This window comes from Hemicordylus capensis, chromosome 1 (assembly GCF_027244095.1).
Source record: "Hemicordylus capensis ecotype Gifberg chromosome 1, rHemCap1.1.pri, whole genome shotgun sequence".
Classification (NCBI taxonomy): Eukaryota; Metazoa; Chordata; class Lepidosauria; order Squamata; family Cordylidae; genus Hemicordylus; species Hemicordylus capensis.
In genome coordinates, this window is record NC_069657.1 from 412,963,440 (window position 1) to 412,991,050 (window position 27,611).

The 27,611-nt window shown below is 45.2% G+C and overlaps 1 protein-coding gene across 1 annotated transcript; it reads right to left on the reverse strand.

Annotated features, from left to right (window-relative positions):
* LOC128350382 (mitochondrial amidoxime reducing component 2-like) lies at positions 1-27,395 on the reverse strand. The gene is made up of 7 exons (XM_053308623.1): positions 26,859-27,395; positions 22,873-23,046; positions 21,216-21,378; positions 17,337-17,477; positions 12,585-12,646; positions 12,437-12,508; positions 1-963 (listed from the first exon to the last, which is right to left on the reverse strand). The coding sequence occupies exons 1-7, from the start codon at positions 27,116-27,118 to the stop codon at positions 834-836; spliced, it is 1,002 nt and encodes a 333-aa protein (XP_053164598.1). The 5' UTR covers positions 27,119-27,395; the 3' UTR covers positions 1-833.
* Positions 27,396-27,611: the final 216 nt, after the last annotated feature.

A 27,611-nucleotide genomic window follows, 5' to 3' on the forward strand; every position in this document is an offset into this window, starting at 1 on the left:
TTTCTGAAAGTGTGGATGTTTATTAAATCCAAATGATCTTGTGGATGCCTGACATCTGTTTCCTGAACAAAAGCAATCTTAACAAGCATATTTTCAATCTACCAGTGTATCAATAATCATAGAAAAGCAAAGGGGGTTGCCCTCTAAGGAGTACAGCCACCTCTCCCATAGAAAATACTAACTGCGCTATGTCTAAAACTCTAGATCTGAACACACTTAATGCAGTTCATTGTGATGTCATGAGCAGTATGTTTAGTCATACAGATTATTCATTTTAAACAATGCATGCCACTTTTCCAAGACAAGTTGGTCGCAACAATAAAACCAGTTAAAAACAATACAATAAAAATCCATCTTTCTTTCTGCCGGCTGATGATAATGCACCACGCATCAGAAATAACAGTCCTTTTTTTTTTTTTTGGCCACAATTAATTCATTAGTCTTTAAAGTGCCACAGGACTCTTTGAAGTTTCCCCATATATTCTAGACATCTCTTGAGAACATAGCTTTAGATTTTAATACAGTACTAGGAAATTTTCTGGTAACATTACTTAAACATGTGTAAGATTAGAACATGCATATTATTTTTGTCTAAGCAATGTAAAATTAGAACCAGGAAAATATATGAACATGAACGAATCAAAATTAAGCACTTTTAGGTACCACTGATTTCAATGAGACCTGTACAAATACTTAAATCTCTAATACTGAAATCAACAGGACTTAAAAGTGTTTTTGCTGGGTTCTGCCTGACAGTTTAATATTACAGCTATTGAACAAAGAAACATGATTAGAGAAAGATAATTGTCCCCATCTAAAAGTGATTTCTCCCCCTAGCACTTAATTATCTTGTATACTGGCTGTCCAACTTCAATGGTTCCAGCTTTATCTATTCCAAAAAAGCTTCCAAACAATGGAGCTGATTTGTAGATCGCTTTCAGAGCTGGGTCACACATGCGATACCTGCAAAGGACAAAGGATCTTTATTAGGAAAATCAGAGTAAGAAACAAATGTGGCTTCCAAAGTAAATCTATATGAAAAGAAAATGGCCATGTTACATAGGAAGCTGCCTTCTACTGAGTCAGACCATTGGTCTATCTAGCTCAGTATTGTCTACACAGACTGGAAGCAGCTTCTCCAAGGTTGAAGGCAGGAATCTCTCTCAGCCCTGTCTTGGAGAAGCCAGAGCGGGAACATGGAACCTTCTGCTCTTCCCAGAGCGGCTCCATCCCCTACCACATCTTACAGTGCTTACATGTGGTCTCCCATTCAAATGCAACCAGGGCAGACCCTGCTCAGCTAGAGGGACAAGTCATGCTTGCTACCACAAGACCAGCTCTGCTCTCTGTAAAGATAATGCAGGTCAACAGTTGTGTTGCCCTTTCATAAAATACTTATATTTACCTTTAGAGCCTTGGGTCCCCAGATTCCAAGCCTTGGGTCCCCAGAAGTTGGCGGACGACAACTCCCATCATCCTTGGGTCCCCAGCTGTTTGAATACAATGCCCATCACCCCCAAGCATGGGGATGATAGGAGTTGTACTCAAACAGCTGGGGACCCAAGGTTCAGAACCCCTGCTTTACAGTAACAGCAGACCCAAATGTTAGTCATATTTGAGTTCACGGAGAAGTTTTTATATTTATTTTTATTATGCTGTTCTTCTAATGAGCTCAGGCGATGTAAATGGTCCTCTTAGCCTCACAATGACCCTAGGATGTAGGCTGAGCTAAGAAAGAGAGTGATTGGTGTAAGGTCACCAAGTAAACGTTGTGGCTGAGCAGATATCTGGACCCAGGTTTCCCTGGTCCGAGCCACTTGGAGGTCCAGCCACTACCAAACGTCATTTGCTTTTAGAAGTGCAGCTGTATCATTCATAATTCTGCGTGTTGTGCTAGCAGCCAGTCCCAGTGTACACAGGAACATAGGAAGCTGCCTTCTACTGAGTCAGACCATTGGTCCATCTAGCTCAGTATTGTCTACTCTACACTGACTGGCAGCGGTTCTCCAAGGAGAGAGCAGGCAGGAGTCTTCCCAGCCCTACCTGGAGATGCCAAGGATTGAACCTGGGACACACCTTCTGCATGCAAAGCAGATGCCCTACCACCGAGCTACAACCCCATCCCCTCAATGGAGTAAATGGTACTAAGGTTGATTCTGCCTTGAGGTCATTATCTTTCATGTGTAACTATTGTTAGAACTGATGTAGTGCCATGACTCTCACATAACACTAGAACCAGGGGTCATCCCATGAAATTGATTGCCAGGAAATCTAGGACTAACAAACGGAAGTCCTTTTTCACACAACGCATAATCAACTTGTGGAATTCTCTGCCACAAGATGTGGTGACAGCCAACAACCTGGATGGCTTTAAGAAGGGTTTGGATAACTTCATGGAGAAGAGGTCTATCAACGGCTACTAGTCGGAGGGCTATAGGCCACCTCCAGCCTCAAAGGCAAGATGCTTCTGAGTACCAGTTGCAGGGGAGTAACAGCAGGAAAGAGGGCATGCCCTGTAGGCTTCCAGTGGCATCTGGAGAGCCAATGTGTGAAACAGGATGCTGGCCTAGATGGGCCTTGGTCCTGATCCAGCAGGGCTGTTCTTATGTTCTTATGACTAAAAAAGTGTGAGCCAGAAAGTCCTTACTTCTTCTCTCACCTTAGTTGTGAATTCACTAGGTAGCCTTAGGCAAGCTACTAGTTCACAGCCTCAGTCCCTCCCTATCCCATCTGCAATATGGAGATAAGAATACAGATCTACTTTACAGGATTTTTATTCTAGTTTCTGTGATAATATATGTGAAGCACTCAGAACACTCTAGAATGCAACAGAAATGATGAGTATTCTCATCAATGTGCAAAGTGTGCCACAAAATTTTATCATTTACCATTTTGTTGATGGTAACGTGAAGCTGAGAGTCCATAACATTTCCAATAGGTTACCCTCAGCTCACATCACAGCTGAGACTTGGACCAAAGTCTCTGAAATCCAAGACTGTAGCACCTTTCAATTGAACTTACCCTGGTCCACGCTTGAGATACTAACTGTGAGCCAACAAGTAGCAAGATAATAATTGGGTAGTGGGCAGGTGTACATTGTTGGATTTGTGCAGGGTGGTTTTTAAAACCCACTGAGGTCATTCTCACGACCAGCCCTACCCGGCTAAGACAGTGCTAGCCCGGGTCGTGCTCCCAATCCTGGCACTCCTCCGGGTAGTCCAGCTTTTGTACCAGGGCTAAAAGTGAGGTAGCAGGACGTCTGTGTGCCTCATGCTTCATGCCCGGGTTGTGTGGGCACTTGGGCTGCTGGCAGTCATACTTAACACAGAGCCAGTGAGGAGGAGTAGCCTAGGAGATGGGAGATATCCCAAAGCACCACCCTGCTTGTATGGTCTACTGTGGGATATCTGACAGCCGGGCTTCCTTCCCCCTGCCTCTCCTTCAGCACGCTGCTCATCGCTGTGCCATTCATGTGGGCACACAGGCGGCAGAGCCCTCTGCGGGCCCTGGATTGTGGGGGGCGGTAGGTAGGATCCTGTCTCCCCCCAGCCCACTCTATGTGGAGGACCTTACTGACTTCTCAATCACCATCATGTGGCAAATTTGCAATTACAACATGACCTGTGAAGGGTGCAGATGCAACATCGCATCCAAAACCCGCCTCCCTAAAGACTCTGTATTGGGCTAATTCAGGAGGATTTGCACCCAATGTCAAATCCCCATTGTGATGCTGCTGCTGCTGCTTTTGCTGTGAGCTCTTTCCATGAGCCTATTTCTACAATAAGATAGCAGCACCCTCATGATTTTTAGTGATTCAGAGAAATCAAGACGATACTATGTGTGCTTGAGCCGTGACTGTACAAGAGCAGCTTTTCAGTAGCTTGACAGAGCACAGAAAACTTTAAGCAGCCCAATCTGCAAGCCAATTAAATTGGCAACAATATATTGTAACTAGCCGTTTGAATCCATTTATACTCTTGAATTGATTTTTAACTGGCATTCACCCTGTGGATCCACTGGTCTGGATTCTAGCTTGTCTGGTGGGGCCAGCTTGCAGGTGGACTCTGGTGCCACTAGTCTTTCAACAAGCAATGCATTTTAAGTGGTCCAAAGGATGAGGGCACTGGCACTCTTCATACAATCTCAAGCTGTTGGCTTTCCCTTCCTAGATCTGTCCACCCAGGCTTTTAACTGATACTGTCTTGATTGTTTTTAATGCTGTTTTAGAATATTGTTGTCTTTTAAATTAAATTGTTGAGTTTTAAATTTCTTGTTTTTGTTTTTAATTAATGTTTTAATGTTTTTATCTTGTTGTAAACCACCCAGAGACGTAAGTTTTGGGCAGTATAAAAATATGTAAAATAAAATAAATAAATAGGTGGCTGCAGATGTTCCTTCCAAGTAAACATAAATAGGATCAAGCTGTATAGCCGCCATGTTACAGTCACTTCTTCCGGACACTGAAGGGGGAAATCTACCGAGTTCCTTGAAATTAGCTCTTCTTAAATCAAAGAGTTTCAACCTTGCAAACTCCTACAGCAGTTAACAATCTCACACCGACTGAAAAGAACTGTGGATGCTCCAGCAGTCAAGGTACTGGCTAACTTCCAGTCTAACACAATACTGGCACTATGTGGGAGCAGCATTTTTCGCCCATCTCTACTACCCTCACATGACCCACAGGAGCATATTTTTGGGAGACACTGTGGCTTCAGATGGAAGCACAGAGTGGCAATAATTGCCCCTCCCCTGGGCACTTTCCAGATTACATGGTAATACAGCTGTAGTTTACTTTGGCTTGGCAGAACTGTATATAAAGGACATTGTGCAAAGCCTCCAGCGTGGGAGCAAACCATGCTATAAGGGGAAAATACAGCCTTGGTGAGGGGGGGCAACGCTGTAGGACTATAACGCCTCAGTAAAATCTGAAAGAAGGCATCAGAAATGTGAACAGCACCTTGCTGACAGCACAGGGACTGCAATGTCGATACTTAGACAATACGGAAGCACACTTAACAGACACATAGTGACACTGCTGTAGTGTCCAATATGGAAAGTGCCCTGTAACACCAGCACTGTGTTAGTCTAGATGTCAGCCACTGTTTCATATAAAGAAGTCCCAAGTTTGTAGCTGTTCCATTTCACAGCCTGGAGCAGAGTTGTGTGAGGAAAATGTTGCTCATGCCATAAAGTATTCCTGCCCCCTCTTCCCTACCACAACCCCCTGCAAAAGCCACACCTGAGGAACATAGGAAGCTGCCTTCTACCAAGTCAGACCATTGGTCCATCTAGCTCAGTACTGTCTACAGTGCCTGGCAGTGGTTCACCAAGGTTTCTGGCAGAAGTCTCTCCCAGCCCTAGTTGGAGACGCCAGGGATTGAACCCGGAACCTTCTGCATGCAAGCAGATGCTCGGCCAATGAACCACAGCCCCATCCCCTAAGGGGAACGTCCTACTGCACTCACAGGTAATCATCCATCCAAATACAAACCAGGGCAGATCCTGTCCCAGCAAAGGGGACAATGCTTGCTACCGCAAGACCAGCTCTCTTCCCCAGGGGTCAGGGGGACCTTCTTGATGTGGGATGTGATGCAAGAGGGACTCTATGGGAAGGGAAAAATCAATGGAAATTAGCCAGACCCACAAGAGTGAGTTTGGGTGGGCGGACAGTGGAGAAACAGGGGAGGAAAGGGGCATTCTGCTTGTGCAGCCCTGAATCCAAGCCTCTTTTGTGGCATTTTAGTAAGGCGGCCAAAAGCGTTTGTTTCATCACATCACATGTTTGGGTATAGTTTCTTTCTCCTTCCATTTCTCTGATTTGAGTATCCAGCTTCTGGTTTTTAGTCTGGCCTTTTTGTTTCATTTTCTCTGATTTTTCTCCAGGTCATCTTATTTATTTATTTCTCTCTATGTAAACCGCTTGGGAACTTTTGTTGAAAAGCGGTATATAAATATGTGTCATATTCATATTTTATTTTTTCATAGATTGTGCAATGTTTCAATTGATGTTTGTGATCCACTTTGCAGAGGCAATGAGAGTCCAGAAGACAGACTATCAATATTTTAACAAATATATCAATATTTTAATAAATACATGTGCACCACCTTCCATCTTTTGCAAGATGCACCTTATTTAGTTCTCTTGGGTGGCTGCAGAAAAGTGTGCCCTGAAGAGAGTCGGAAGAGTTAAAAATGCTTTTAAAACCTCTTGGCCACCTTTTGAATTTATCTCCATAGCTGCAGTGTTGTCAAGAAACTGATGGAGTGGGGGTGGGAATCACTTTTGCTGTTTGGACATCTTGGCAATAGAGTGGTAGGAGAATTATTTTCTTTTGACCATTTACCCAGCTGAGATTTAGTGTCCTGTCATGCTAAACTCTCCCCACGCAGACATGGAAGGCACTTTGCATTTGCCAGATGAGCCCTTGGGATGATTATAGAGGACCTTCTCTCACCCAAATTTATGGCGCTCCCCTTGAAAGTTTACACTTCACTATATTTATGATGGTGTAAAAGCTCAGTAAAATCTTGGGCACTGACTTTGCTGCATAAGATCATCAAGCTTTATTACAGCAGATTTAGATAGATGCGGTTATATAAAAGGTCAAATTACAGGAAGGTAACCTGTTGGATGCACTGTGTTATCGTTAGAGCTGCCAACCAATCAAAGAATTATTGGTTGATGAATCAATGCATAGATTTCAAAACAGATGATGAATTAACCAATTAAAATTAAATACGTGTTTAGCCTAACCAAACTTAAATAGAGGTGCATTTTTGAGATATTGGAGGAAGTGATTTGCAATTTAATCGAAAGCTACTATTCATCGTTAGAAGGAAAGGTCACAGTAATATGCTCCTGAATGTTTCCTGTTCCAGTAATTTGCCAGAATCAAAATAGCCTAAAAATATAAACATGAATGACCCTAATGTGCAGACTCACTGATTAACATTTTCTCTTACTGATTCAAATTGGCCTACAGAGATTCATCAACTGAAGTTTATATTAATTAATCATCAGAAACAGACAGTCTCACTGTGGAGTGGTACAGAGATGTAATGATTCAATGAATAAGTAACTTGTGGGAGCCAATTTTGACCAGTGAAGGCAAACTGACTTATTTGAGTGCACTACAACTATGCTACAAAAACACTAGGCATACCCTGGTCATCTTAGGACATTGTACTGCATGGCACTGAACAGCACTATTAATACTACATAAACATTAAAGGCAGTAATAGCAGCAACAGCAGCAGCGTCAGTGTTACACTTCAATGGGCAACACTGAGGCTGGTTCACATGTGAGGTTATCCATATGAGAGACTACTTTCACATGGCAATGCTCCACATCTGTCTGAAACATCTAACATGACTGCCATCCAGATCCTCTTGATCACCTGGAGGATTTCCTACCAATTCTAATAGTTCCTGGAAACAGCCAGTGTTGCGGTGGACCCTCTGTGAGGAATTATTAATTTTATTATTAATTATCATTATGCTATTTACACACAGTGTACCAAATGTTGTTGACTGGATTTGGTACTTTTAAGTATCAGGCCCTTTCCAAGCATCTAGGATAACTAAAGAAAAATTAAAGATCTCGTCATAGTATTCGTGCTGTCCTGAGTAGTGTAGCCTTCTGTAGTTGATGTGTTGTAATTTTATTGATGCCCAAGGTGTCGAGATGGTGTTGAAGTTCTTTTGGTACTGCACCAAGGGCACCAACAACTATTGGCACCACTATCATTTTCTTTTTCCAGAGCCACTCAATTTCAATCTGAAGGTCCTTGTATTTAATTATTTTCTCCAACTGTTTTTCGTCGACTTGTCTATCCCCTGGGATTGCAATATCAATTATCAGAACCCGATTCTTCTCAATGACTGTCAGATCAGGCATTTGAAAATCCCAAAGGATTGTTGGCTCTTCATTTTCTGTGACCTTCTCAATCAGATGATTCCACCAATTCTTGCTTACTGGCAATTTGTAATTCTTATAAAAGTTCCAGTGGATTACTGCAGCAACTTTGTTGTGCCTTTCCTTTTAATCAGTCTGCATGATTTTTTTTACAACATACAAGGTGCTCAACCATCTCATCTGCTTCCTTGCATAATTGACACTTACTGTCTTTCTGGGTCTTATATATTTTTGCTTCTATATCATTTGTTTGTAGTGATTGTTCCTGGGCTGCAGAAATGAGATCTTCCATTTCTTTCTTCAGTGCCCCCTTCTTTAATCACTGCCATGTTGTGCTATTGTTATTAGAACCAGAGTGGTGTAATGGTTAGAGTGCTGGACTAGGACCAGGGAGACCCGAGTTCAAATCCCCATTCAGCCATGATACTTGCTGGGTGACTCTGGGCCAGTCACTTCTCTCTCAGCCTAACCTACCTCACAGGGTTGGTGTGAGGAGAAACTTAAAGTATGTAGTACACCGCTCTGGGCTCCTTGGAGGAAGAGCGGGATATAAAATGTAAAATAATAATAATAATAATGATGATAATTGTTGTTGTTGTTATTCAACATGCAAAAACTTCCTTGTATCTGTACAAAGCCAGCTCTGCAAAAGGGTTTTTTCTCAGTTGCACCTCCTACCTGTAGGATCTATATTGCCAGGAGGTGTTGGCACAGTAGGGAGCAGCAGGAGTTGTATGCATGTATTTATTTAGGCATTTATATTACCACGACTCCCACCACCCCAAATGTGTGCACTCATACACGCACTCACACATTTTTTGATGTCTGCTCAGTTAATTTTCAATCCCACCCAGGTTGAATCAAGACGGCCCCACTCTGAATGCATGCACATGCGCACACTGGCTTGATACACTGGCACACGGCCGCCCAAAACTAAACTCATTCTGCACACAGATGAAGAACGTTAGAGAGAACATGGTTGTTGCTAGTGTTTACATTATCTTTCTTTTTAGATTGTGAGCCCTTTGGGGACAGGGAACCATCTTATTTATTATTTCTTTCTTTATTTTTCCATGTAAACTGCTTTGAGAACTTTGTTGAATAGTGGTACATAAATATTTGCAGTCATCATAGTAAAATACAACACTTTTATTTATTTTTACATTTATATCCTGCTTTTCCTCCATGAAGCCCAGAGCAGTGTACATGGTTATGTTAATCCTCACAACAACAATCCTATGAGGCAGGTCAGCCTGAGAGATGAGTGACTGGCCCCAAGTCACGCAGTGAGTTTCATGCTGAATGGGAATTTGAATCCAGGTCTCCCCAGTCCTAGTCCAACACTCCAGCCACTACATAACACTGCCTCTCAATAAAACAAACAATAAAAGAGGAGAGCTGGTCTTGTGGTAGCAAGCGTGACTTGTCCCCTTAGCTAAGCAGGGTCTGCCCTGGTTGCATATGAATGGGAGACCACATGTGAGCACTGAAAGATATTCCTCTTAGGGGATGGAGCTGCTCTGGGAAGAGCAGAAGGTTCCAAGTTCCCTCCCTGGCTTCTCCAAGATGGGGCTGAGAGAGATCCCTGGCTGCAACCTTGGAGAAGCCACTGCCAGTCTGTGAAGACAATACTGAGCTAGATAGACCAATGGTTTGACTCAGTATATGACAATTTCCTATGTTCCTCTGTAAAATAATACATATTGTTCTCAATAAAAACAATATTAATGACAACTACATAAAACAGCAAACAAAACCAGCAACTAAAATGCAAAGCTTCAACTGTCTGGGAGAATTATTATTATTTTTAAATGTGGGGAGACCTCTCTGTCTCCACAGCTGGGCACTACAATAAAGAAAGTCCTCTTTCTAGTCACCGCCTGTCTTTCCTCTGACAGTGGGGGCATCCAGAGGAGAGCCTCCAAAGATGATCTTAGCATTCAAGCAGAATGGTATGGGAGTGGGCACTCCTTCAGTCATCCACAGAATTGGGCTGGCCTAGCCTTGTCCCCCATCCCTTCAAACAGGAACCACTGGCCATTTTTTTGTTTGTTTGTTTCAGGACAGGAAAAACAGGAGCATGACATGAAAGGTATGGCTAGCCAAAAGATCCTGATCCAGACCTGAATCTTGCCAATCCTGATCCAGCCCAAACTGGAGCTTCAGCAGAACAGCAACACACACATGAAAATCTAGGGAATGGGATGCAAATTTGCTTATTGTTGCAGTAAGCTGTGCTTCCATCCAGGTTGGCTGGGCACCAGCTTATGTGCCAATCATCACTGTGAGGGAGCTGTGAGGGGGCTATGCAGTGAAGTGGGGGATGAGATTGTAGCTCAGTGGTAGTGCATCGGCTTTGCATGAAGAAGGTCCTGGGTTCAATCCCTGGCATCTCCAGGTAGGGCTGGGAAAGACTCCTGTCTGAAACCTTGGAGAGCCCTGCCAGAACCAATTATGGGCCAGAACCAATTATGACTTGCTGTGTGGGGCCAAGGTCAATTTTCAGCACATAAATTATTACATTAAAAATCAATTATTTAAAATATTGAAGTTACGGGGCAGAGAATTAGAGTCAGGGAGGAAGGCAAGGAGAAAGAGGGTTGGTGTCAGTAGACTCCAGTTCAGGGGCAGAGGACATCAAGCAGCCAACTGCATAAAGCTGCTGCCACTCATCAGCAGGAAATGTCAAGAGCTCTTAATGGCTCCTGCTGTTGCTGCAGGATATTCCTACCTGGGGGCCAGCAAAAAAAGTCCCCGTGGGCCAGATCCGGCCCCCAGACCTTATGCTGTACAGGCCTGGTGTAGACAATAAATACTGATCTAGATGGACAAATGGTCTGATTTGGGATAAGGCAGGTTCCTGTGTGTGATCATGCTGGGAGTTCTAGTCGTCTACTACTACGGATATTTATATACCACTCTTCAACCAAAGTTCTCAAAGTGGTTTACATAGAAAAATAAATCTATATATGTAATTCTCCTGGGTGTGCCAGGGAAAAATGCGTCCCGGCAGCCCAGCTGATTGGCTGGGCTGCGGGGGCGCCTGATTGGCTGGCGCACCCAGGAGAATTAACGCCTGGCCCAGCCGTGAATGTTAAGGCGGCGGCTGCACTTGGCCTGCTGGCAGTGGCGGCTGGGGGACTCGGCCCACTGGCGGCGGCCGCCGCCACACTCGGCCCCGCCGGAGACGGGGGGTGGAGAGAGAGAGGTAGCCGGCCCCAAAGAGCGCACAGATGCTCTGTGCGGGGTCGGCTTGTAATACATAAATAAGATGACCCCCAGATCAGAGACATCTCTGAGGTGATGAAAATCTTGCCCATGATCTGAAATGGCATCAGCACAGGTACCTCCACGACTGATTTCTGGGTGCCAATTTTACTATCCTACCAAAGCTACAGCTGAGGGAGGTGCAGTCATGCTGGTAGAAAAGATCACTTTGACCAGCACTGTAAGACTTAGATCCATAGCTATTTAAAAAAACCTCTTGGACTTGCAATGCAATATTATGTGACCCATATCTATCTATCTATCTATCTATCTATCTATCTATCTATCTAATTTGTACAAACTTTCATCTCTGGGTGGTTAACAATAACATAAAACAAGTTAAAACATACACAAAAACTTAATACAATTTAGACAATTTAAAAATAAAAAACAGTTTAAAACCTACAAATTTAAAAAGATGAAAAGGCTTGGCTGAAGAGGTGGGTTTTCAAATGTTTTTTAAAAATGGTCAGAGATGGGGAAGATCGAATTTCAGTAGGGAGCGCATTCCACAATCCCGGGGCAGTAACCGAGAAGGCCCGTCCCCATGTGACCACCAGCTGAGCTGGGGGCAACTGGAGTCAGACCTCTTCAGACGACCGACCGCAGTGGATGGTGGGACTCATAATGAACAAGGGCCCAAACCGTTTAGGGCTTTATAGGTTTATTTTAAAAACCTCTTGGACTTGCAATGCAATATTATGTGAATGCCCTCAAAATGAAGTCCACGAGGGTCCCCTTAGATCAAGCAATGGTTAACCACACTGTGGAACAGAATCTAGGCAGGCCAATATGGAATAAGAGAGAAAGAGAAAGGTTGCTCACACGACCTGTGAGTGGGACGGGGAGGCAGGATCAAACTTACTTCCTCGCTAGACGATCTTCATTGTGAACTGGGCCAGGCGGCTTGTGGGCCCACATGAGCCGTGCTGCTCCTGGAAGCGTGGTCACCTCAAAGTCGGGGAAATGTAGCCTGCCCTCCAGAAACCCCTCAATGCACCACGTGAGGAACATGGTGAATTGGGGGATTTCCCGGCAAGAGGGGCACTTGGCTCTCTGTCTGGCCAGGCTGCAGGCCGGGTTGGGCTGTGCAGGCCCATGTAGGGCTGCTTGTGAGAACAGCCTCACGCAGTGACTGGTCAGAAATACATTTTACTCAAAAATGCATTTATACAGGTTGCATTCTAAAAATGCAAAAAGCAACTAAGTTTCAGAAGCAGTGTCACCCTGATCCAGTCACTCTCCGGTTTTACCTTTTTAGGGTTTCCAGTGGCTCTTTTCGGTCTATGATGCCGGTCTCTGGGTCAACTGTTGTCAAGATACATCTGCAACAACAAACAAGGTTTTGTAAGGAAAATACTCAGAACACCTCCTTCTTCTCCTTTCTAACAACACACTTACCTGCCACATGCCATCACCTCCTTCAATTCCACGTCACCAATGATAATTCTGCCCCAGGTGTCCTAGTGAAAAATTAAAGAACTTCAATGACTTTCGCACAAAACCTCTCAAATTATCCAACCAGATGTGGTTTCCACTTACTAAATGCAGTCACATTTGTTTTTCTATTGCAAGAGGGATAAGACAAAGCATAAAAGATAAGATTGGGGGGTGGGGGGGAGAAGATGATAAGGAGGTGAGAAGCTGTGGGAAACCTCATCCAGTCACTAATCTCTCAGCCTAACCTACCTCACAGGGTTGTTGTGAGGAGAAACTTAACTATGTATGCTGCTCTGGGCTCCTTGGAGGAAGAGCCGGATATAAATGTAGATGTAATGTAAATAAATAAGGCCTTGGAGCAAAGGAACCATGGGAAGTTAGTGCGAAGGTGAGTGTAGAGCCAAGAGGACTTGACAGCTAGGAACCTGAGAGGGCAGGGAGGCCAAGGAGACTGGGAGTGATTTCAGCCACTGATGCAACATATCATGTATTTTCACTACAAATCCCCACTGTTATATCCTCTTACAATCATGTTGTATTTGCAGGTTGTTCCGTTTCACTCTCCCTTTCGTTCTCTTTCTCAGTCAGAGCTACAGAAAAGATGTTGAAGTATTCTGTTATCGCTATATGCATCACAGCACCAAAAAAAGGCAATCAGTCTTTTCCTACTCGTAGTTAGAGCTCATCAAGCATAAAATTTAGGTCACTTGGGCATGGCACCAGAGCTGCTTTCAACAAACCTTGCCACAAGATGGCACTATTGCCTCCATCAACTAATTAGCCATTCACAGCAAGTACCTGCAGTCCCACGGTGCTGCAATCTCAGCATAAATAATCACAACATATTGAAACCAGGAACCTAAAATTCCAATACTAATAACAATTCATTCCCTGTGAAGATGCCGGGTGTAGTATTTTCAACAGTCGTCTGCATACTCATGCTGGTCACCGTATCTTAAGGACATTGTAGAACTGGAAAAGGTGCAGAAGAGGGCAACCAAGATGATCAGGGACCTGAAGCACCTTCCTTATGAGGCAAGCCTACAGCACCTGGTTTCTTGTATTTATTTATTTTTTTGCGGGGGGGGGGGGTGCGTTGTTCAGAAAATAGGCAACGGGATATAAATGTAAAAATAAATAAATAAAAATATAAAAAATAAAACTCGGAAAATAGACAACTCAGGGGAGACACAATAAGAGATTTATAAAATTATGCAAGGAGTAAAGAGAGTGGACAGAGAGAAATTTTCCTCCCTCTCTTACAACACTAGAATTAGGAGTCATCCCATGAAACTGAAGGCGAGGAAATTTAGGACCAGCAAAAGGAAGTACTTGTTTACACAGCACATAATTAATTTATGGAATTCTTTGCCATGGGATGTGGTAATGGCCACCAGCTTGGATGGCTTTAAAAGGGGCTTAGACAAATTCATGGAGAACAAGTCTATCAATGGCTACTACTCTGGTGGCTATAGGCCACCCCCAGCCTCAGAGGCAAGATGCCTCTAAATGCCAGTTGCAGGGGAGCAACAGAAGGACAGAGGGCATGCCCTCACCTCTTGCCTGTGGGCTTCTCAGAGGCACTGGTGGGCCACTGTGGGAAACAGGATGCTGTACTGGATAAGCCTTGGGCCTGATCCAGAAGGGCTGTTCTTAAAAACAGAAGATTGCTACACTTGTGTAACTCCTCTAATACTGTAGTGTAGTTTAAGACCAGAACCATTTATCAACTCTTTTTAAAAATCCATACCTCTTCTTAGCTGTATATACTTCTTAGCAGTGTAACTGTATACAGAAGAAAAAATGATACTGAATTTGGCTGTTTCCTGATGAACAAGTCTTAAGCTAAACCTTTCAGCTAGAACTGAAGTTAGGTAAATCAAATCTATGAGGTCTGTCTTATCTTGATTCCCGATTTCTCATCCACTTGGTTTGTGACTCACTTATCTGCTACGCTGGTGTCAGACATCACTAACATTCTATAATAAGGCTTAGACCAGGGTTGTCAAACTTGGGTCCGCAGATATACTCCCATCACTCCCAGGGCATGCTGGAAGTTGTAATCCCAAAACATCTGGAGAGCCACATTAGTAAACCCCTGGCCTAGCCAATTGGGGAGCTGTGGTTAGCTACCAACTGGCATATAACTCACTGTGGCTTCTAGGATCAGATCTGGCATCAGCCTGGCTTGATCTCCCCTGAAAGTGGTAGCCAAACACCTTTCAGATTTCTCTTGATTATCAAAGACATCCCTGATTTGAACCGAGTTTTTAAAGCTGCTGCAGAATCAGCCTGGATTCAACCCAGGCACCTCCTTGTTTTTGCATGGGGAGTCTCTGAAGCCTTAACTGAGTAAGAAGGGGTGGCCCTGTCCTCCCCAATCCCAGCCTGGCTCCCTCCCATAGACAGCCCACTGGTTCCTCCTGACTTCGCCTGGGTGCTTTCCAGACTAGACCCTACAACAGGGTCAGGATGTATCGTGACACCTCAGTCCCTACACAGACAGCAGGGTGCCATTCACATTTCCAATGCCCTGTTGCGAATTTAATCACTGCAATATAGAGCTAGGACGTCATAAATCCGGCGTGAAAAAGTTGTTTTTTCAGGCTGTTAGTTGCTGTGAGGCTGCTCCCCCTGCTGTTTACATTTCAAATGTGACTTCCCCGAATGGAGGCATTTTGCTGCGGATGAGCAGCTAGTCTGGAAAGTGCCATAGTTATAAATGCTTCCAAGTCAGGCCTGGGTCTTTTCTTGGACAACAGCCAGACTCTAGTCTCGTCCATGTGGCTCCTCATGTTCTGTCTAAGTTTCTTTTTAACTCCTCTAATCTCTCTCCCTGCCAGCCTGCTGTCCTCCCAGTCTACCTGCCTGCCCTTCTCCCTAAATTTCTTGCTCCCACCCCCTTTTGAGTAGAATCCTCAACTAAAACCCTAGCTTGCAACCTCTTTTGCTTTCCCACTTTCCCACCTGAACTCCCTTGAAGTGGGATTCCTTCCAAAGCATTGCACAGGCTCTCTGATGCAGCACTCCAATCTGACCCCAATCTTTCCCAGACGTTCACCTTCTGCCCTCCACATACTCAGTTGTCTGTGACCCTGCTGCTTGACTTCACTTCCTGCCCAAGGTGCTAATGAGTTGTTAATCCATCCCAAGATAAAACAATGGTGTTTGAGCCACTAAAGAAAAAGGTGAGATCAGTAATCAAATAAACACAGCTTCTATTCTGCCTGTGTCCCATCCACCACCCCCGCATTCTTATTAATTTTAATTATCATTGTTATCATCATTATTATCATTATTGATTTATATCCCGCTCTTCCTCCAAGTAGCTCAGAGTGGTGTACATGCTTATTTTTATCCTCACAACAACCCTGTGCAGTAGGTTAGGCTGAGAGATACATGACTGACCAGAGTTACATGACTGACCAGTGAGTTACATGGTTGAATGGGAATTCGAACTCGGGTCTTCCCGGTCCTAGTCCAACACTCTAACCACTAACTATGCTTTACCATATTTGGTATTTACCATACCAAAGTATTAAGAGCTCTGCTACAAACATTTGAAACTCTGAAGAAGCTCTGATGAACAGCTCTTGGCCATGTCTTGACATGGTTTATCATATTCCTCTGGAAAATCCTGACTCATTCTGATCCATAGCATTTCAAAAACAACGGAGCAATGATGAGAAGAGAGAAAACCCTCTGGGGAGTTTCAAGGCCAAGGGAGGTCTTTCATTTTGCGAAGGTTCTAAAATGGAATAATTTGCAAGACAATTTTTCGCAAAGAAAATGAAAGCTTGCAGTCTCAAGGGCATGGGGGAATGACATTTTAAGAGGCATCCCCATGATGAATTAATGTGTGCTCCAGCTCTAAGATATGCTAGGAAGACTTTAAGGGCTTGTGCACTTATTCACAGTGTTTTACTCTTGTACCCCCAAGTAACTGCCATTTATTATTAACAAAGTATACTATTGTAAAAGCCCTACATCCAAAGATAGAATTATAGGCTGACACACAGCAAAGGGAAGCATGGGCAGATTAGCACTGCCTGCACCCCTGTGTGTGTGTAAACACCTCCGATGGGGCTGCACCGCAGGGCAGCAGTGCTCAGCAGTAAGGGCTTCGTGCATGAAGCTGCACAATGCAACATCCACTGGAGATATGGGAAATTTGGGGCACCTCCATCAGAGGTGCTTGCATGCAGTGGCACTCTTCCCCCTGGTAAGACTTCGGGGCCAAAGTCCAGGTCCTCCACACCCTCTGGGGGCCCCCAAATCTTCTTTAGTCTGTCCTGGGTGGTGGGGTCACGGCTGGCCCGCACTGCAACGGGCAGCTGAGTGTGATTGTGACCTGTACTGGGTACTTTAGAGACAGAGGGGGAATGGGGAAATAAATATGTGGGATGAGAATAGGGGGATGATGCTTAACTTGCAGTGAGATGTGGGGGGGGGGGGCTCCAAACTTATCCTTTAGGTCCAGGATCCAAAATTATCTAGTTGCACCTCTGCTTGCATTTGCAGCATGCAGGCAGTGCTCAAGCTTCCCATGTTCCCTTGAGCAGTATGTCAGTCATAATTCCTAAGATACATCTCAGGTGTTTTCCCAACACTCTTGGGAGAGGTTTCTTTAAAAAAAAAAAAAAAACCACCCTCAAGCCATTGCAAACGAATTATTTTTGTGAACTGGACAAAACCATGAATCGTTTCCATTACCTCTTCATAAGCACTGCATGCTGAAACCGTAATACTTGGTCTGAAGTGCTGCATAGTCACTTTCTTCTCCATTCTGGTATTTAGATCTTCCAGTGAAGCTTCTGAGATGATTAAGAGTGGAGCACAGTCACTATAGGGAACCTGTGTTGCAAGAATGCAGAAGTACTGAGGTATTTGTTTGCCTACTTATATAGCTCCATCCACCTACACAGGGACATAGGAAGCTGCCTTGGGCTGATTCAGACCATGGATCCATCTAACTTAGTATTGTACACTAACTGGCAACAGCTCTCCAGGGTTTCAGGCAAGAGTCTCTCCCAGTCCGACCTGGAGATGCTAGGGAGTGAGCCTGGGACCTTCTGCATGCCTTTCCACTGATCTCTGGCCCCATCCCCTAAGGGGAATACCTTACAGCACTCACATGTAGTCTCGAGCAGCGAGGTGGCCAAATCTGCAGATGATACCAAACTCTTTTGGGTAGTGAATCCAAAACGGATTGTGAGGAGCTCCAAAAGGATCTCTCCAAACGGAGGGAGTGGGCAACAAAATGGAAAATGCGGTTCAAGGTTGGCAAGTGTAAAGTATGATGAAAAACCCCAACTTCAATTATACTTTGATGGGATCTGAGCTATCGATGACTAGCCAGGAGAGGGATCTTGGGGTTGTGGTGGATAGCTCATTGAAAATGTTGACTCAATGTGCAGCAGCTGTGAAAAAGGCCAATCCCATGCTAGGGATCATTAAGAAGGGGGCTGAAAATAAAACTGTTAATATTATAATGCCCTTATACAAACCTATGGTGTGGCCACACCTGGAGCACTACATACAATTCTGGTCACCACATCTAAAAAAGGACATTGTGGAACTAGAAAAGGTGCAGAAGAGGGCATCCAAGATGATCGGCGGCCTAGAGCACCTTTCTTATGAGGCAAGGCTACAAGGAATTCTTCTCTCTCTCACATAACACTAGAACCAGGGGTCATCCCATGAAATTGATTGCCAGGAAATTTAGGACCAACAAACGGAAGTACTTTTTCACACAATGCATAATCAACTTGTGGAATTCTCTGCCACAAGATGTGGGACAGCCAACAACCTGGATGGCTTTAAGAGGGGTTTGGATAACTTCATGGAGAAGAGGTCTATCAACGGCTACTAGTCAGAGGGCTATAGGCCACCTCCAGCCTCAAAGGCAGGATGCCTCTGAATACCAGTTGCAGGGGAGTAACAGCAGGAGAAAGGGCATTCCCTCAACTCCTGCCTGTAGGCTTCCAGTGGCATCTGGTGGAACATTGTGTGAAACAGGATGTTGGACTAGATGGGGCTTGGGCCTGATCCAGCAGAGCTGTTCTTATTACAGTGAGGGAATAAGTATTTGATCCCCTGCTGATTTTGTCCATTTGCCCTCTGACACAGAAATGACCAGGCTATAATTGGAATGGTAGGTTTATTGTAGCTGTGAGAGACAGAATAACAACAAACAAACCCTCAAAAGCCCAGTGCCCAAAAGTCAGTGATGGATTTGCATTGTAGTGAGGGCAATAAGTATTCGATCCCTTCACAAAATATGTCTTAGTACTTGGTGGCAAAACCCTTGTTGGCAATCACAGAGGTCAGACGTTCCTTGTAGTTGGCCACCAGGTTTGCACACAACCCAGGAGGGATGTTGTCCCACTCCTCTTTGCAGATCCTCTCCAAGTCAGAAAGGTTTCGAGGCTGATGTTTGGCAACCCGAACCTTCAGCTCCCTCCACAGATTTTCTATGGGATTAAGGTCTGGAGACTGGCTGGGCCACTCCAGGACCTTCATGTGCTTCTTCTTGAGCCACTCCTTTGTTGCCTTGGCTGTGTGTTTTGGGTCATTGTCATGCTGGAATACCCATCCACGACCCATTCTCAATGCCCTGGCTGAGGGAAGGAGGTGCTCACCCAAGATCTGACGGTACATGGTCCCGTCCATCGTCCCTTCGATGCGGTGAAGGTGTCCTGTCCCCTTAGCAGAAAAACACCCCCAAAGCATAATGTGTCCACCTCCATGTTTGACGGTGGGGATGGTGTTCTTGGGCTCATAGGCAGCATTCCTCCTCCTCCTCCACACACAGCAAGTTGAGTTGATGCCAAAGAGCTTGATTTTGGTCTCATCTGACCACAACACTTTCGCCCAGTTCTCCTCTGGATCATTCAGATGTGCATTGGCAAACTGCAGACGGGCCTGTACATGTGCTGCCTTGAGCAGGGGGACCTTGCGGGCACGGCAAGATTTCAGTCCTTCACGGCGTAGTGTGTTACCAATTGTTTTCTTGGTGACTATGGTTCCAGCTGCCCTGAGATCATTGACAAGTTCCCCCCGTGTAGTTCTGGGCTGCTTTGTCACCGTTCTCATGATCATTGCAACTCCACGAGGTGAGATCTTGCATGGAGCCCCAGACTGAGGGAGATTGACAGTTATTTTGTGTTTCTTCCATTTGCGAGTTATCGTGCCAACTGTAGTCACCTTCTCACCAAGCTGCTTGGTGATAGTCTTGTAGCCCAGTCCAGCCTTGTGCAGGCCTACAACCTTGTCCCTGACATCCTTCGACAGCTCTTTGGTCTTGGGCATGGTGGTGAGTTTGGAAGCTGAGTGATTGCTTGCTTCTATGGACAGGTATCTTTTATACAGGTACTGTAACAAGCTGGGATTAGGAGCACTCCCTTACAGATGGTGTTCCTCATCTCAGCTCGTTACCTGCATATAGTGAAAAGACACCTGGGAGCCTGAAATCTTGCTGGTTGATAGGGGATCGAATACTTATTTCCCTCACTACAATGCAAATCCATCGCTGACTTTTGGGCACTGGGCTTTTGAGGGTTTGTTTGTTGTTATTCTGTCTCTCACAGCTACAATAAACCTACCATTCCAATTATAGCCTGGTCATTTCTGTGTCAGAGGGCAAACGGACAAAATCCGCAGGGGATCAAATACTTATTTCCCTCACTGTATGTTCCCTTTCAAATGCAAACCAAGGCAGAGCCTGCTTAGCAAAGGAGACCATTCATGCATCCTACCACAAGACCAACTCTCCTCTCCATCTGATGAGAGAGGTTCATGTACAGTATGGTGGAAAGAGAAAACAAAAGCTAGGCAGCTTCTGAGAGACAAAAAGAGACAGACTGAATGGAGAGGCTGAGGGAGAAAGCTGAGAGCCAGCTCTACCTTATGAGGTGCAAGGATTTCTCTCTGGGGAGTTGATGTGATCTGTTGCTGACTTTTAGTCTGCACTGCTGTTCAGCTCCACCTAATACTCAACTTGTATATCTGTAAACCAGGCCTGCTCAGCTTAGCCCCCCGACCCCTGCAGCTGTTTTTGGACTACAACTCCCATAATCCCCACCCACAGTTGCCAATAGCCAGGGATCATGGGAATTGTAGTCCAACATCTGCAGGAGGGCCAACGTTAAGCAGCCTGCTATAAACAAACCAAATATTAGACACCCACTAAGCCTCCAGCGATCTCTCCACCAGAGGTCAAAACCCATTTAGTGTTGCTCCTAAAACTTCTCATTGTTAGGGAAGTGGGCAGTGGGCATAACTATCTCTCTATATATTTCTCTAAGGCATACCCATCACTAATCCCATGCGTGGCAGCTCTCCTGAGATTTTGCGAATGAGGGGAGGGGGAGAGGAAGGCGAGCAGCCAGTGAGAGAAAGCGAGAGAAAGTAAGCAACATTTCCCCCACCCCCAAATGAAAGGAACCTTCTGCTGATGTTTTCTGCTTTTGCATCACCATACAGCTCTTTAAATCAACTGGTGTAATATTGTGGCCAGGAAAAATTAAAAAACAATCACCCAAAACAAAATACTAAAAGATTAACATTCACAACAAAAAATATCTGACAAACCTCATCATTAGCTCGAAAAGGAATATGGATCTTGTTGCATTTTCTTGGTGCCATGTGAAGCTCATAATGCACAAGTCGATATGGTTCTGATTTCAAGAAAGTGGTGAGCCAATGAGCCACCTCATCTCCACAATCCCGTCCCTGAATATCGAGTCCAAACACCCTGATGGGGGGCACAAAATACACCCAAGTGTTACACAATAAATGATGGTTTAGAAACTCCGTATAACATCATGTCTGTTTTTCATCACCATGGAAAAAATGAGACTAGCAGTTACTCATGCCGATGTCAAGAAAGTGTCAATGAAACTCAGTTCTAAGCTTTTTAAAAATTTAAAATTTAACTTATTCGCTCACCTATTTTTCAGATGGAAGCATAACCATAAGATTAATTGTCCCTCGATATTCACATAATTAAGTGGTCTTGTGAAAGTTTACAATAAAATAAAAAACTACCATGTCCTGAAAAACTAGCATTTTTTAGGATGTGGCAACTTGCTATTTTATTTTCTTGTGATGCTTTTGCAAGACTATTTTTCCACTTGAATACGGAAGGCAAACCTTAACATGCAAAGCTTTCACTCTCCCCCAGCAATTCAGAGTATGTACTAAAAGAGACTCGGGGTCCAGACAACTGAATGAATGATGGTTTATTTGATCATAAACACAACCTGAGCCCATACACTCCCTCACAAACATTTTGCACTCCCTCATATATGAAACTCCCTGCACAAATAATCAAAAAGTGGACCACTATTGGCCTGTGTGTCCTATGTTGTTCAGACTTGCATTATTGAGGTTAAGCAGTATAAGTGATGCAACCAGCTAGAAATTTCCATGTTAAACTGTAGCAGGACTGAAATCAATGGAGCTTTTGCCACTGACTTCAATGAAGCAAGAATCTATTTAAAATTGGCTGATGTCACAGACTATTTCTCTCTCTTCCCTCAATTTTTTGAGACACGGGCCTTTTTCAGATGGTTAGTCTCTGGCCATGGAGGAGGGCTCCATGGCTGCTTTCGGTGTTCAGTGCCTATCCTGTGCAGACAAGCACTGAGATATCTAGGGTACAAAACCAGAGAGTGCACTGGCACAAGGATATAGCAAGCTGGTATGCTCATGTGTCTCCCTTCATGCATCAGTCCTCTACAGAGGACTACTATCTGAACAGACCAATCATCACAGAGTTAGCTGAATCTTAATAGCCTAATCTTAATAACAATGCCCTAAGGGGGTTATTTAATTATACAATTTTTATCCCACACTTTCTCCAAGGAGCTCAAGCTAATGGGCATGCTCTACAATTTATTCTCACAATAACTGTGTCAGATAGGTTCAGCTGAGAGGCAGTAACAGGCTGAGGAGGGATTTGAACTCCAGGCTCACTGACTCTAGTCTGAGAGTCAAACCACTACACCACACTGACTCTCTCTCTTTTGCCATGCTTCTCATGAAAGTAAACCAAGGAGAAAAACAGTGGCTGACAGCCAGACTATGTTACTCAATAGTACTACTCAGGAGTTACTCAGAAGCACTACTTAATTTCAGTAGGACTGCTCAAGAGTAATTTAGTCTGGTTGTCAGCCAGTATGTGGGGAAAACATATTTTGAACAGTACAGAAAGAAAACTAGAGATGAAAGCCTCCTCATAACGCACCTGCAATTCTTCACTGGATTTTGCCCAGGGACTTGGACAGGAATGATCAGTTCCTTCATTCCTGGAGCATTCAGGATCAAGTGACCATTTTCACAAAGTACAGAAATCAGAACCAGGCGAGGCTCCTGGCGAGCAGTGACCATGTGTCCGTCTTCCTTAATCACAAGCCAAAACCTATAGTTCAACAGGGAGCCACATTAGTTGCTAAGAGGGCATTAACACACGACCAAAGCAAGCTTCGTCATTCATAAACAAAGCTGTTTGTAACAGCATATTTGCATAACACCTTGCAGCAACTGGTGCATTCCTCTCACTGTCATAGCTGAAATACAATTTTGCACAAAAGTAGACAACCTGACAATTTTCAATATTAAAAAATAATAATTCTGAAGTGCAGATTCTGACATGCAAATTTTAAATTTCAGAATTTAAATGATAATTGCCTCTCTCCCAAATTGTTTCAGCTCTTCTTTAGCACAGGGATGCGACCTGATCACTGATTCACCCCTCACCCAAAACACACACAGAAACATATACCATAATAGGAACCTACCATAGGCCCCAATCTATAGTGCACTGCATTTCCAGTTGAATAATCCTCTCAGACAGGTTCATAAGGCACCATCATTGGTGTGTTTTAGATATCAGCTTAATGAATGAATAACTTTATTGCAATCTTTGGCCAGCCAAAATATATCAGTTAAGAACTCTTTATTCTCAAAGACTTTTTAGTGGCTTGTGTTTTTTATTGCTTTTATCTGCTGCTTTCATTTCATTTTATTGCTTTACTTGTTTTGCTGTTATAAGTTGCAAGCCACTTTGACAGTTTTAAACAGAAAAGCAGAGCAGATAAATAGTTCAAAAACTTGTGTGAAGATCTGAATCTACAGCAAACCAAAACCTTTGTTTAGGCCAGGATTACAGATCAGGTTACATATCCTCTTAGGACACGTTTGGAGAGAATGTATTATTAGTTAAAAACAAAGCTTGCAAAATCCACTCTAGTGCTTTAAACCTACCAGATATAGGCACACTGGTTGATGGAGCTGTGCAGAAAAGTATGGGTTTACAGCAGCTGTATGGAGCTACGTGTTAATGTATATGTTGATGCTGTAATCTATGGGCACTGGAAGACCCTGAAGTAAGAGAGAACTTTTCTGCTATTGGGATGCACTGAATGAATGACTGGAATGCTGAGATACTGTATGTTAAAAGGCTGTTCCTTGCTTTAAAGGAGCAGTTCATGAAAATAAAAAGCATCTACATTTAACCCAGAAAAAATTAGGAATGACAATTTAGGAATGGCACACTGTCAAGAGTGAAACTCTCCCGAGTTTCACAATTCCTGGGAAAACCATTGCAAAACAGCTACTATTGCTTCTCAGCAGCTTACTGGCAGTATTTTATTGACATTACAAAATGTACAATGTACAAACATCATTAACATATACTGCAGAGATAAAATCCTAAGGTGTATGCCAAGTTGCTGGGAACAGCGATGCAACTCACCCTGCTCAGACAGATGGTACCCACATCCCATCATTAGGTTCTGCATCCTTGGCATCACTGTCTATGTTGAAACTGAAGGGAAAGTGACCTGCTCTAAGCATAGACATATGAAGCTGCCTTATACCAAGTTAGACCAATGAACTGTCTAGTTCAGTATTTACACCAAGGAGCAACTTTTCGGGGTTTCAGTCTTTCCCAGCCCTAGATGACTGTGCTAGGGACTGAACCTGAGAGCTTCTGTGTGCAAAGCAGGTGTTTGTCCATGAACTACAGCACCATCTCTCTTCTCTCTTTAGAGTCAATTCACACGAACTTTCTAGGATAGAACATTTGCTTTACAACCAGACTAACTTCTTTTAGTTGACTAGTTTAAGGGCAAATTAATGTGTCACTCCACATCAGGAAGAGCAGAGGCCTCTTTCCCCCACTCTTGCCTAATACAGTATAGTGGACTAATTCATACAACCATTTGAAGGGCATTTGCAAACCTGCCCACCCACCCCTTTACTTTGCAGCAACTGTGTGCCCAGAGTGACCAAATATCGCACAAGTCATATGAAATGAATCACTGGGGTGGGGGGAGTTCTTCTAGTGTGTGCTACTGAGTGGAGACACACCGACCTGTGATTTATGCTTGGAAAGGAGCTGTCCCAACTGATCACTGCAATATTTTGCAAGATCTACACATGAAGTAGAGTGAGGTAGTAGAATTAACTGAACCACTTCAGATTGCTGACACCGCCAATACCAGGAGCCAGCTCGCCCCCCTAACGTCCCAGGGGGGGAGACGGACCAGCCCGCTCCCCTAACCCAAGAGGGGAGGGGCCACTGAGCGCCCAAAGGAACGGCTCACCCACGGCTTGCCCCACTACGCCCACAGGGGACAAGCCACCACACACTCCACCCTACCCTGGTAGGGAGGAGCTCCACCAAAGCTGCGGACAAGCCCAGTGAGGTTTCCTTTTTTCCCTGCAGGAGGATGCCAGGCCACCTGGAAACCCCCAGAGGACACCCCAGACAATGTGCCACCCCCCACCTACAAGTTGAGACTGCGTTCCCCCACTCTCCTGGCTTGGACTCTACCCTGGACTCTGTCCAGATTCACATACACGTGGAACCGAAGGAGGACTTTACATTGGCGATGCTTTGCAGCTTGCGACTAACTCAGATGGACACTTATTTTCTTATGGCTGTCTTGACCTGCATGTATGTATGTATGTATGTATGTTACTTCCCGCCTCGGGAACGTGTTCTATAACATATCTGCATGCTAAACAAACCATGCCAGCACAGTGGCTGAACACGCCAGGAACTCCTGCTGACAACACCCCTGGAGGACCCCCTGGAGCTGGAGAAGACCCACCGCTGTCAAGGACCCACGCCCAGAGGCTGCAATTGGCAGAAGAAGACTGGCACAGCCCTGAAGGCCACACGCAAGGTGAGGCTGGGATCTGACCCTCCCTTGGACCTTTTGGACATTCCTCTCACTGAACTCTTTTAACCGGACTCTACCCAAACCCGTGGGAACTCGAGTACCGTGCTATATTCTCTCTACCATTGCAACCACACATTTGTTAGTACGCGGCTGTGTTTTATTGGGAAATTCTATTCACTGTTGCTTTTGTAAACCATATGTTAAACATTCTCTAATAAAAGTTTCCCTGTGTTAAAAAAAATTCCCTGCACAGATAAAATCAGTACAGCAAAACTGAGCTGGCTGGCTCCCTTTCTGTTTGTTGGCCAAAGCATAACATGAGCCAGCATGTAGGCTGAAGTGGTACAGTCCTACCACCTCATTCTGCTCCACATCTACATCCAGCCCGAGTTAGGGAGAAGGGGTACCTGTCTTGTGCACCCTGCTTGTTTGAGGCCCTATTTTCACTGCTCTCTCCTTACCCGGCAGAAACCCGGTGAGGTGGAATTCTTGTGACTTCCACCACACGCAGCAGAATGCAGTGCACAGATTTTGACTGGCAGCTACAAGGGGCCTAATTCCGTGTAGCGACAAAGTGGCATTCACACGACCACTTCCAAAAAACGCGGGGGAGGCATTGCAAGCCGAGAGGGCGACGGGGTTCGGCCCGTACAGTTGCTACAGTTGTCTGCGCAGGGCCAAATCGGCATGCAAAAAGGCACCCCGCCACAGGCGTGCCAGCGATCAAAGTGCACGAGGAGGACCCATGTTTTCTCGATCAGTCCCCGGTGGCCAAAGTCAAGCCGGAGACTGACAACAGCAAAAAAGCAAACCCCAAAGCCCCCCTGGCTACCAAGTTGGAAAGACGCGCGAGCACCACAGGCGCGCACCCCGGTGGCCTCCCCGCCTCTCTTCATTTTTATGAGAGAACCAACCGGAGCCTCTCCACCGGGGCAGCAGCCAGTCCCTCACTGCCTCCGCCAGTCCTCCCAGCCTCGTCCTAGCGCCCGCCCGCTCGCTTGCCACACTCACACGACTGCCCTCCTCCTATTCCCCGCCCTACCTGTCGCGCATGTCCCCGCTCCGGAGGCCCATCTCCGTCACTTCGGCGCGTTCTAAGGGCACCCCCTTGCAGGACTTGACCGGGTAGATGCAGAGACCCGTCACGGTCCCCACCTGCACCAGCCGTTCCCGGCGACCACGCCGCCAGCGCCAAGCCGCGGCAGCCCCCAGGGCCAAAACCGCCCCTGCGGCGCAGAGCCATGCGAAGCGAGACTGGGGCAGCCTGGCTGGCATCGAAAGGGGGAGAAACCCCACAGGCATGGCTGCCGACCGGGAGGATTGTAGCGCCGGTTACACAAGAAGGGGGCGGGCCTGGGCCGAGCCAGCCTCCCCGCTTTCCTTGCAGCTTTGCACGGCCAGCGCTGTCGTCATTGAGTTCTTGACCCACGCCCCCCCCCGGGGTCGTCTTCGGCAACGACGTGCTGAGAGACCCCCACCACGTGGGGGGTCTTAGCAGCCCTGGAGCCTTTTCCTGTAAGCACAGTCACCACCACCACCACCAAAACGGCGCAAGAATGAAATCGTTCCGCTTCCAAAGCTTAGCTAGAAGAAGTCGTTATCCCGCAGGCCTCCAGTTTTATTTCGCAAATAATGCTAAAACGCACACGCGTCCGTGCGTGTGTCTATAAACCATGTTGGATGACTTCTTGGCCAATTTCCCAGACCAGCCAGAATGCTGGTTGACTCATTCTCACCTTTTCAGTGGGACCACAGTCATCCGTGTTCGTTTGTACATATACCTAATTTTCCGTCG